Source organism: Monodon monoceros, unplaced genomic scaffold (genome assembly GCF_005190385.1).
Source record: "Monodon monoceros isolate NGI ecotype Baffin Bay Population unplaced genomic scaffold, NGI_Narwhal_1 Super_Scaffold_3, whole genome shotgun sequence".
Classification (NCBI taxonomy): Eukaryota; Metazoa; Chordata; class Mammalia; order Artiodactyla; family Monodontidae; genus Monodon; species Monodon monoceros.
The window spans coordinates 57577060-57589321 of record NW_021703780.1 but is presented as its reverse complement, the minus strand read 5'-3'; the positions used below and the strand labels follow the sequence as shown (position 1 = coordinate 57589321).

Here is a 12262-nt window from a genome sequence, read left to right as displayed (position 1 = left end):
CAAAGGTCATGGCCACATAAGCCTGGAAGGGACCTTGGGGGCATCTTGTCCATCTTCTTGCCTCTACTACTGTGACAACCACCTCAGAGTGACAGAGCCTGTCTGTTTTCCTTGTGGTGTTGGAAGAGTGTGGCATGGGCCCTTGAGGCTCAGAGTTGGGCCCCTCTCTCCCAGTGCCCTTGTGACCCCAGGCTGCTGGATGGGGCATCTGCAGGGGTGGCCTTGGCCCATGGGTACCTGTGCTACCAAATGTCAGGCCAGAAGTATCCCAAGCACTTCTTGGGGAACAGCAGCCCAAGGAGGACCGATTTGACGGAGCCACACAGCAAGTCAAACATGAGATGAGGGCCCCTCAGAGGCTCGACCGGAACCTGAACTGACCTGCCCGAGGGGTGGGAGAAGCAGCTGACAGCCGGAGCGTAGCTCCAGTGGACAGTGGGTGGGGCTCGGGACAGGGCTCCGAGGCAGGACAAAGCCACCCTTTGTCTGTGAGCTGGCAGGAAGAACAAGGGCCCATTTAAGCCCTAAGGCTTGATTCTATCAACAAAGAGGGGGCCAGAGAGCTGAGGGGATATCAGTGGCTTAAAGTGGGAACCCATATGATGTGAAATTCTCCCCCTAGAGATGGACTCTCAATGCGCAAGGGGAGGCAAGGGAAGGTGCTGGGCTCCAGGCCCTGGAAGATTCCTCGTGTTAACTCTGTGGTAGCGGGAAGGAACACTAGACCAAGACTCTAGTTCTGAAGCCACTTGCCCTATCACATTGGATAAGGCACTGGACCTCCCTGACCCTCCATGTCCTTATGGAACCTTGGAAGAGTCCCTGGACTTGGCCTGGCCTCGGTTTCCCATCCTTGTAATGGGATGGCAATACTGACTGAGCAGTCAAGGATGGGAAGGCCTGTGAGGGCCCGGGGTGGGGGGCCTGGGTTCCTACCTGGGTGAGGGCCCGTGAGGACTGTGCAGGGAAGGCCACGTGAGAGCAGATTCCACCAGTGTGTGGCCCAGGCTGGTCACAGAGCTGTGCGAAGGCGGAACAGGCACATCACCACGGGCAGGCAGCCTGGGCCCAGCTGGGAGGGGAGCAGGGGCCAGCAGGGCACTGGGGAGCCAGAGGAGGGGGCCAGCACTGGCCCTTGCAGCAGCCCTGTGGATTTGCTGCCCTCCTTTCCAGAACCCTTGCTCGCTTAAAACAAGACAGGAGCAGGGGACATCAGAGCCTCGAACAATCCAACACAGGTGTGTTTGAGAATCCTAGAAGCGGGTGAGATTCGAGGCCAGCTGGGAGAGGAATTTACAGGGAGCTACAACCAAACGCTCTTGAAGTAATACTGGACCTAACTGGCTCCTTCATGCAGATGCAGGGCTGACGGAAGCCCCCCGCAACCCCGCCCCACTTTGGGAGGACAACACCACAGGCATCGTAAAATTGCACCCGTGGCTTCCCATCCTTTCTTCTGAATAATTACTATTCACTTTCCAACCCCTCCCACTTTTTCTTACCGAGAAGATACAAGCCTGCCAGCGTGATCGCCTGCTGAGGCCGGGGAATTGGTCAGGCCCGGGTCCTCGGGGAACTTGGCGGAGGCCGGGTTGACCTCGGGCCCACTGGACCCCTTGCCTACTCCTTTATTCCGAAGATACTGCAGGGAACAGATGTGGGTTCCATTCTCAGGGCTTTGGCTCAGAGGCCTGGAGAAGGCAGGAGGGGGCCTTGGCTTGATTTTGGGGCTTTCAGGAGATATGAAAGAGGCTTCTTTTCAGGAGTGCAAAGCGAGGCCTGTTTGGTGAAGGCGCTCCTTGCATTATAATGACAGCTAATAATGCCTCTCTTCAGAAAGGGAGCTTCATGGCCAAAGGAGGGTGATCGGGCCAGGAAGCTGTTCCACATTCAGGTCCCAGGGGGAAGTATGGGGACAGGCCCACCTCTCTAGGTAGCCCCACCCACATGGATGAATGCCAGGTGTGACTTGAGGCCACTGGCCTTTGTCAGCTGGAGACACTCAGACCTTCCCCCATCCCTCCCTCTTCCGGATGGCTGGTGGGGCCGGCTGAAGGAGGAGCACTGCAGGACCCCCAGCAGGAGGTCAGGCTGCCATCAACGGTGGGCCAGTTGGCGTGAGCCCCAAACAACCTGGCCTGTCCCCCAAGCCCTGCCCATCCTGAGAAAACTCTCAGTGTGTGCCAGCTTGTCTGGTGGGGTAGTGCTTGGCCCCAGCTGTCCGGGGGCCTCTGAGGTGAGAATCAGTCTTCTTTTGTGTGCCTGGAGCCAGGACAGCGGTGAGGTGAAGATGCTGTTCCTTCCAGGCCTCTGCCAAGGGAAAATATCTTCAGGAGCTCACTCCTTAGACGAGCATTGACTGAGCAACTACTGTGTGCTCAGTCTTGGGCCAGGCACCATGGCCTTTTCCCCCTCAAGGAGAGGCTGGGGGAGAAAACAGGAAATTGATCACACAGCATGACCAAAGTTTGGCTTGGGAATGTACAGGGAGTTAGGAGTGCAGGGGCACGTAACCCAGAATGGGAGCCCTGGAACTTCCTGGAGGAGCTCTTGACTAATAAGATCCAAAGGTTGAGGGGGAGGAAAGGGAAGATGTGTGCTTCAGGCATGTGCACAGGCCCAGAGTAGGGAGAAAGTAAGGCCATGGAGGAGCTAAATGGCATTCACATGGCCGGAGTTGTGGAAAGTGGGGAGTGAAGAGATGATTCAGGGTTGGGGGGACAGCAGGAGCTAGTCACATGGTGCCCTGCAAACTGGACGAAGGAGCGTGGCTTCCCTTCTGCCATCCCACTGCCTGGAATGTGGACGTAAAGGCTGGCACTGTGGCCACCATCTTGGACCATGAGGACGAAGGCCACAGCTGGGGAGGGAGAGGGTGAGCTGGCAGGAGCCCGAACCCTTGAGGGTTGGGTGAGGTGGGTAGTGATGGGGAGCCACAGACAGGTTCTATGTGGAGCAGGGAGACAATCTGGTGTGTCCCTTCGAGAGGAAAGCTGTGTGCACAATGGGCCGGGGAGCCAGATGGAAGCAGGGGGCCAAAGTGGGACCAGGTAGGACGTGGCGCAGCCCAAGTGAAGGCAGGTGGGGAGAAGGGGAGGTGGCTGAGGTTTCTCTGGATACTAGATGGACTTGCCAGGACTTGGGAATGGATGCTGGGCTGAGCCAGCGCCCTACTCACCTGCATACTGAGTTGCCCGATCTCCACCTCCAGCTGCCGCACCTTGGCCTCCCGCTCAGCCACCGTGGCCCGCAGCTGGGCCACGAGGCTGCTGCTCTGCTGAGCCTCATTGTTGAGCTGCTGGTCCAAGTGGTGCTTGGACGCTCGCGTCTTCTCCTCCTGCAGACTCAGACTGCCCAGAATCTCCTGTAGCTGCTTCAGCTGGTCCTGCGGGGCCAAGTGGGAGGGTAGGTGAGGGTCAGCCACGGCCCTGAGTAAAGAAGACATGAGAGAAGACCGCCTCCTTCCACCCACAGCTCCCACGCCTTCCCTGCTCCCTCGGGAGCCTAACAGTGGGACGCTAGTGTTTCCCTGAGAAGCAGGAGGAACACCTTGCCTGTCCTCAGGGCGGGGTTCAACCAGGTTTTCCTGTCCTCAACTTCTTTCTCCCTGAGATCGAGGCTAAGAAGGACATCTAAGCGGCTCTCGGGACAACAGAAAACAGCTCAGATGGTGGCCCCTCAGCCAGTGGGTAAAAAGAAGCCCTATCCCACTGTGCTGGAAGACCACCTTTGAAGGCAGTACCTGGACCCCTCACCACGGATCCTTCAGCACCTGATGGAGGCCCCATCCTTGGAGATGCTCCCAAGGAGACCTCTGGGGTGGAGGCTTCCTGCCTGGGGGCTGGGAAGGACCATATTGGCGACCTGGAACAGGTGAGGGCGTTGTCTTCACCTCTTTGTGGAGGAAATGGAGGCCCAGAGAGCCCAGGACACACTGCTGGTGAATGGTAGGACTAGGGCTTGTTTGCAGCTCTCACCATGCACCTTCAGTGACAAAGAATAGTGGCCCCAGGGACCTCAATGGACATCCAGGCCACACCTTATTTAAAAACTGGGAGCTGAGGCTTCCCTGGTGGCGCAGTGGTTGAGAATCCCCCTGCCAATGCAGGGGACACGGATTTGAGCCCTGGTCCGGGAAGATCCCACATGCTGCGGAGCAACTAAGCCCGTGCGCCACAACTACTGAGCCTGCGAGCCACAACTACTGAGCCTGAGTGCCACAACTACTGAAGCCCGTGCGCCTAGAGCCCGTGCTCCGCAACAAGAGAAGCCACCGCAATGAGAAGCCCGTGCACAGCAATGAAGAGCCAACACAGCCAAAAATAAACAAATGAAATAAATAAATTTATAAAAATAAAATAAAAACTGAGACCTGAGGCTCAGAGAGGGGATGCAATTAGCCTAGAATCACACAGTGAGTTATGAACAGAGGGGGCCCAGATTTCAGGTCTTTTGTGCCCTGTCCACCACACTGCCTGGTGAATTATTATGGACCAAGGCATGCCTAAGCCAGCAGCAGTTCCCCCTTGCACCACCGTCAAGCCAGTCATGACCACCCCAGGGGCCTGTGGGCACAGCTAGGAATTCAGAGACCAAAACCCTGGGGTGGCTCAGGCCCCAGAGAGAAAAGGCCAGGCTAGGGTCAGGAAAGCAGTGCGGCTTTGTTAATCAAAGGAGGTTTTACGATCAGATAAATCTGGTTTGAATTCAGTTGTGTGGCCTTGGATGATTTATCTAGCCAATTAGAGCCTTGGTTTCCCCATCCGTGAAATGGGATTATGTGTCCCTAAGGGTTATCTTGGTGACTCACCATTATAAACCACACCCCACGTGCCCAGAAGCGGGGCTGCTGTATGCTGTCACACAGACAAGGATATGCACCAGCGCCCCCCTCAGCTGTCCCTTCCGTTCCTCCATGAGAAATATCCCAGGGTGTAATCCCGTCTGCTGACCCCCCATCCTCTTCTTTCCCCTTCGGGGTCCACAGGTGCAGTGGCTTGTGCCTGGCATCAACCTCACATAACGCGACCTGTACTGGCCCTCGGGCAGCTTCTGAGTTGCTCCCGTACTTGCAGCCAAGCTTTGGGGCTGGGCCCAGTGGAGGCAATGAGCTCCCGGGTTATGCAGGTGGCATTTTGGGGTGAGGGAGGGCTCCGGGGGAGCTGGGGCTGGGTCACAGGCCTCTGGGTGGGGCAGGGGTCCCAGAGGTGGCTGTACCATGAGGGCGTCGATGAGCTCGTCGTCATGCCGGCCCTTCTCCACGAGGGTCCCCATCTGACTCCTGAGGGTCTTCACTTCGCTCGACAGCACCTTGTTCCGGGACCTCACGCCCTCAAACTTCTTTTTCAGCTCCTCGAGCTCTCTCTGGAGGGCATCCCGCTCCGCTGCAAGTTTCTGTAACCAGAGGGCACGGTCACGGGCTGCAGGGCTGAGTGGGACTCGGGCCACGGCTGAGCGCTTGCTCTCACTCGCTGGTGAGGCCAGAGCTGGGAGGGGACTTGTTGAGGTCACAGGGCAAGTCAGTGGAGCCGGAGCCCTGACTCCCAGCCTCGGCCTCCCGGGGTGTCAGGCAGCCCAAGCACATGATGGACGTGACCCAGATGGATGACAGCCCGAGAACACAGGGGCCAGACTCGGACACGAGAGGAAACCCACTGGCCAACGCTGGGTGTGTCCTCCCGAGGACCCTCAATCCCTGCCTGAGAGGCAAAAAGAGAAAAGCCATGCTTCAGTGGACAGCGCCAAGCCTAGGGTTCAAACTGAAGTGCCTCATTCCACCAAGAGCTGGTTTCGGGTCCAGTATCTCCAAAACAGCCAGAATGCGGCCACCCGACGTCCATGAAATGGGCTCTGGGTGAGGAACCCGTCAGGCAGCTCAAGGTGGATGGACAGGATGTGAGGAACATGCCCAGAGGTGACCCCGAACCCCAGAGCCTCCAAGTCCTCACAGGGGTGGTCGTGGTCTCCTGGCCCCAGGCGCCCCTGACCCCCTTCCAGGCACACGTTACCTCCCAGCTTTCCTGTTTTTCCCTCTCCAGGTTGTGGATCCTCCGCAGATTTTTCTCCTGTGCCGACAGCTTCCTTGGATCGGGATAGACAGACAGCTCGTCACTGGCCGTTTCTACCGACCGGCTCCGAGTCTGTCCCAGCTGTTTCTCAAGCTCTCGAACCTGAGGGTGGTTCCACAACAGGTCTGCAGTCAGACTCGACCCTCAGAGGGGCCGCCCTGTGATGCGACAGGAGACCCCACTAGACAGAGGACAACATGGTTCCAGGTGGACGTGGAGGTCCCTAGGAGAGGGGCCGGGGTGGGGGACGGATGGGAGGGACCTGCGGTGGCATCCTGAGCAAAACAAGGGGAAACACTAGGGAGGTTAAGCTTGGAAAAGAGAGACTTCAAAGTAAATGAGAAAAATCGCCCTATCTCTGAGGCCAAGAAGGAGATGTGTAGCCCCAGGAGCTTGGGGGGGAAAGGATAGCAGGTCTTAGTACCAGGAAGAGCTGACAGGCCACCCAAGCCCGGGCGGGCTCCTCGGGAGGCTACGGGCTCCTGGCCACTTGGAGGAGATGCTGCAGAGGGCGGGCAGGGTTTGGAATCGGGGAGACCAGCTCAAAGCCTCGCCGGCTGTGTGACTGTGCACAGATTACTTAACTTCTCTGAATCTCAGGTCCCTCATCTGTGGAGAGGCCTGCGTAATGTCGTTAGGAGAATTCAGTACCCTGAAGTTGTCTGAGCCTGGGAATCCCCAAGACGCTTCTTGGGATGACAGATCTTGGGGCCCACTCCATACCAACACGTCAGAGCTCCAGGGGAAGAACTCGGGGATCTGCATTTTAAACAAGTGCTACGGGTGATTTCTAGGATTAGGCAACTTCGGGAAACCCCAAAATGTCCTGGGTGAAGCCCTCAGCACAGGGGAGGTGGATGTCATCCGACAGAACCACGGCTGTATCACACTGGGTTTAAAGTGGATAACTCCTAGGGTCCTTCTAACCCTGATTTCCACGTCAACGCAACATAAATGATGGAACAAAGTTGGGTAAACCTGAGCCAGGGGCAAAATTCACTAGGATCCCTGGTAAAGGGCCTCAGTGTGGCTTTGAAAGCACGTTTCAGTGCCCTCGTGTGGCACCGTGTGGTAATTCCATTTAAACGTTAAAGAACACAGTACTATTACTTTTAACCATTTGTTTACACAGCTTAACAACACTCACAATAATAACTAATGTGTTGAGTGTTTACTATGGCCAGGCACTGTGCTGGGCACTTCCCAAACGATATTTCATTTAACCCACAACAACCCTACAAGGAAGGCATTATTATTTCCATTTTACAGGTGAGGAGACTGCGACCCAGAGAGATGAAGAGATTTGCCCAAAGACACCAAACTTAGAGACCAGTGGCTGAGGCCAGACTCAGACTCAGGTCTCTTGAACCACAAGGCCACACAGTGGTCGTTAACCACAGTTTTTCAGAGACCTCTCCCCCTTCATGTTGGCTTCAGGGATCCCACAGGAGACCCTGAGGGGAAAAGCCACCTGGGAACCTGGGAATGAAGGCAATGCACTTGGCAAATAGTGGAAACGACACACTTATTTGTGTGACTCTTGGTTTCTTGGTACAGCTAACCTTCGGACGGTGTTTCCTCCATGCCAGGCCCTGTGGTAAGCAATTTACACGTCTGTACTCATTCAGTCCTCCCAGCAACGCTGTGGGGTAGGCACTGTCATTATCCACAGTACACAGAGGAGGAAACTGAGGCACAGAGAGGCGAAGCAACTTGCCCAAGGCCACACAGCTGGTGGGTGGTGGGCTGAGATTTGAAGCCAAGCAGTCCGGCTGCGGAGCCCCTGTTCCTAGCCTCTAGAGGTGCTCCAAAATATTTAAAGCGTAAAGAGGGAGACAGGCTAAGTTTTTTTTTGGGGGGGGGTGGTAATTAAAACCTTCAAAAGCCTACAGGCATCTGGACAAAACCGGAAAAAGCCTACAACAGTCACGCAAATTTACATGAACCAGGGGAAAAAAATCTGCCTGGAGTAAAATAAATCAGAGGCTCTGGTATTTGTTGAGCGCCAGTGCCTGGTATGTAGTGTCATATAAATGCTTGTTCACTTAACAACAAATGAAAATCAGGCTGGCTGGGGAGAACGTGAAACAACAGCCCTGCAAGTGCGCTCTGCAGAACCTAAAGGCCATTTTCGGGTTCTGTGTCTCTAATGTGGCTCAGCGTGGGTCTTTCTGGGGCATTTCAAGCCTTACGTTCAGGGCCAGGAGAAGTCTGATGACTCACTCACCTTGCTCTGCAAGACGAGAATTTGTTGAGCTCGACCCCTCCACGTCCCAGGCGAGGACAGGAGCTGCTGGATGTTCACATCTTCCCCAACCTCATTGGTTAAAACCTGAAAAAGGTGAGGCCTTCAGTATGGCCGGGAGAGAGGGCTCTGCCACAGCCCTAAAGCTGCTGCACGCGCAGAAACAGTGCTGGGTGCGTGGGGCTCCCCGAAGGCCCGGCCTCCACCTGCACAACCTTCCCCCTTCCCCCGCCTCAAAGGCCAATTGACCACGCTCCAAGAGCAGCTCTCCCTGGGAAAGCATTGAACCCATCATCCCCAGCACTTCTTGGTGATGCTTAGGGCAGACAAGGAACTGCTGACAATGCCCAGGTGGGGCCCCTTGCCCTTGACACATTCTGGGATGAGTGAACCACAAAGTTGACCAAGACCTGCTCCAAATTTGTTCACGTGTCACCCAGAACGGAGATCATTCTGGATGGCTCCAGGGAGGACACGACCACAGGGCCTCGCCCTCCGTGCAAAGCCACTGACAAGGGGCCATGTCTGAGTGCAGCAAGGAAGGGGGGGCTACCGAATGTCACTTGGGGATGTTTGGTTCCAGAAGGGCCCAGCTTTGTGGCTGTTGCAGAGAGGTGTTCAGGCCCAACTTCGAGGCTTTGAGGTGGAAACAGTACACCCCAGCTTGTGCCCTGGGCCCCTCTGCAGCCTGTCACGGAAACCCATCTAGCATACCAAGTCTCTGGTGCTTGTTTCCACAATAGAACTCTGTTTTGGAAATCTTGGCTGGTCTGAGTGGTTCCAGCAGGAACCGCTGCTGGTGGTACAAATGCCAGAGAATTCACTATGTAAATAAAAATAAATAATGAACCAGCTGGGCCTGCCTCCGAAGTCCGAGCATTTTCCTTTGAAAGGGGCCTTGAACACACAAACAACCTTCACATTTTCTAATATTACAGACAGCAGAGGGCAGGAGACGGGTCTCGGTAGGCTTCCAAGTCCAAGGTGGCTTATTAAGGAGCTGCCCAGGATCTATCGGGGTGCACATAGCACAGGGAAGGTTGAAGGGCCTCTCCAGGGTGGACAGCACTGTCCTCCTCCATCCAGGGCTGGATGGGCACCACAAGGGCTTCTGTGCAGGGTCATGCAGGCAGCCGGCAACCACCCTCACCTGATGGGTCTGTTTCAAGGGCTGGAAGGAAGTTACTGGATCTGAGCCCTGACCCAGAACAAGCAGCATGATGCTCGCGGGGCCCAGCTCCTGAATGGAAGCCATTGTCCCAGCCATGACCTTCCCAGTCCCAGGCCCACCCACGAGGACCCGAACCCTGGCCGGGAAATACCTTCTGGGCCATCCGGAGCTCCTGCTTCACAGCCCGGATCTGGTTGCGGAGGTCACTCATCTTCAGGTTTGTGGCCGCCAGCCTGTCCTGCAAGACCTTCACCTCTGGGCTGTCCTGCTAGTTGGGAAAGACAGGAGGGAGAGCAGTCATTTGAGGCCTAGATAGTAACAATAATCACAGCCCCCGTTTATCCAGGTATGTGCAGGTACCACACGAAGTGCTTGACAAGGAGGAACTTATTTCATCCTCACAACCCCTTTGAGGTAGGTTCCGTTACCGATGCAGAGCAGATGCTGGAGGGGGGTGACCCCTCGGCTTGGGGGACCTGGTAGGTAAGGGGGAGCGTGGATGTGGATCCCGGCAGCCCAGCTTTGGGGGCTGAGCCCTGTGCTCCGAGGGTGGCGCACACAGGTGGATGTGGGTGGTGGCCGCAGACAGGGAGCATCTGGATGAAGCTGCTTCCCAGCTCCCAGACACTCCCAGGCTGTGGGCTCTGCTGTGCTCAGAGACTGGCGTCACAGCAAATCCATCCTCACTCAGGATGAAGAGGGGCGCTGGCTCCTTTAGCGAAGGCGGCCCCAGCTTGGCAGGAGGGCCATGACCATCCCAACTTGGGCCCTTCCTCTCCTAGAATTGTCAGACTGGGCCTTGGGCTCCCTTTCCTGGCAATGAGCTCACTGAATAGAAATAAGGACCCAGTTTAATCCCCCAAATGCTCCATTTCTGTGGCTTGAAGAACTGCAGGAACCATGAAAACTCTGCCTGCTGGAACTCTTAGCAAAGTCTTTTTTTAAAACAATATTTCATTTAAACTATTTGGATGAAACTTTTCTCAAATGTGTTCCCCATTTATGACTTAAATAGAAGTTCCTGAAACCCTCAGAACTTTGACATTAAAGGGACTCCAAGGTCAGCCCATTCAAACCCTTTCCATAGGTGATGCAGATAAGGTCCAGAGAAGGGAAATAACATGGCCTCACAGGCACACAGCTGGTTGGGGTGACAGAAGTGGGATTAGAGGCCTGGTCCTTCCTTTGCACTGGCTGATTCTCCCAATATAAGCTTTTGCTGATGCCAGGGCATCGTGGTGACAGAAACATTGGTTGGTGGGTTGTGTGTCCCATCAGGCAATGACACTAAGACCATCTGCTCCTGTCCCAACAGATCAGGTGGACTAGACTTCTGGGAAACAGGATGGGTACTGCAGTGGCTTTCTGAACTTTCCTTAGTAGCCACAGACAAAACCTCCTGTGAACGCTAGTGTGAAAGATAGATCCCAGAAGACTGGGTCTGGGGAGTTCCATGGACCCCAGAGGCTCTGGGCAGCCCCGCTGAAAACCACTGGTCAAGGAAACTAGACCTGCACACAGGCCCCAGAAGACCTGGACTCATCCGGTCTTCTCATCTAGGAAGTGGCTGCTTCTTCACAGCACCCCCAGGAGGCTAAACAGAGTAACCAGTGTGAGCAGAATTTGCAAATTGGGAATTTACATAAAACATACATGCATCTTTCTTTTTTTTTTTTTTTTTTGCGGTACGCGGGCCTCTCACTGTTGTTGCCTCTCCCGTTGTGGAGCACAGGCTCCGGACGCGCAGGCTCAGCGGCCATGGCTCACGGGCCCAGTCGCTCCGCGGCATGTGGGATCTTCCCGGACCGGGGCACGAACCCGTGTCCCCTACATCAGCAGGCGGACACTTAACCACTGCGCCACCAGGGAAGCCCCATCTTTCTTTCATCTATATTTTTGCATGTCCTTCCGCCGCCTGGCTGTATGCCATCCCTCTCCACTGCTGTTGGGAGCCTGTCTGCTCCCCTGCTAAGGTGCTGCTTTGAATCTGCCCTGGGTTGGGAAGCAACAGTCCCTGCCTGTCAGATCTTCGGTGCCGTGAGCCCCCCGCTGGCTCTGGTGGTTGGCGGTGCAGGAGCCGTGAGAGCATTTGGGAGCCTGAGGGCACGGAAAGAGCACACCAACTGGATCCGGATCTGAGACCCAGGCGGCAACGACTGTCTCCAAGCCTTGTTTCCTCTTCTGTGAAATGGGGGCACGTTATGCCAGCCTCCGGGGTACATGTGAGTGTTGATGGGATAACACATGTAAAGGATGCCCTCTGGGGCAGATTCTGACGGGGAGCAATGCTGGGGGGCATAACCTGGCTCGGGTGGGCAGCTGGCAAAGGCGGCTGAGGGCCACATGGTGTTCTGGGGAAGGCATCACCCCCTCTGCTCTGCCAGGCCCCAGACCTCCACCTCCCAGGAAACTGAGCCAACCCTACCTGCCTGACATTTCAGAGCTGTTTCTGCCCAGAGTGAGATTTCACAGCCTTTGTGGGTGTCTTGGGCCTGGCACGCCCTTCCCCCACCCCGCGCTGTTTCCTCTGAGGCGATACCGGAAATGGTGTCCATGGGAGCAGATAGCGCCAAGGCCACTCACACCACAGCTTCATGAGGCCCCACGCAGAGTGAGGGCGTTCAGCTCCACTCTGGAATGTGCTTGGAGCTCTGGACTGGGATGTGGGGTGAGCCTGCAGGCTCCGGAGTATGGCCCAGGCTTGGGTCGCCCTGAACAGTCTAACGAGGGGGACATGGCTATTGTCCTCTCTCTGATCAGAAGATGCCCGGGAAAACA

At 55.9% G+C, this 12262-nt stretch overlaps 1 protein-coding gene across 1 annotated transcript in view; it reads right to left on the bottom strand.

The window, feature by feature from the left end:
* CCDC13 (coiled-coil domain containing 13) overlaps positions 1 to 12262 on the bottom strand; it is a 28946-nt gene that overhangs the window by 8696 nt on the left and 7988 nt on the right. The window contains exons 5-11 of the mRNA XM_029243521.1: positions 9636 to 9752; positions 8296 to 8400; positions 6009 to 6170; positions 5218 to 5394; positions 3179 to 3385; positions 1503 to 1642; positions 937 to 1020 (exon numbers count right to left, since the gene is read on the bottom strand). Of these exons, the coding sequence (XP_029099354.1) occupies positions 937 to 1020; positions 1503 to 1642; positions 3179 to 3385; positions 5218 to 5394; positions 6009 to 6170; positions 8296 to 8400; positions 9636 to 9752 (992 nt within the window). The remainder of the gene's footprint in view (positions 1 to 936; positions 1021 to 1502; positions 1643 to 3178; positions 3386 to 5217; positions 5395 to 6008; positions 6171 to 8295; positions 8401 to 9635; positions 9753 to 12262) is intronic.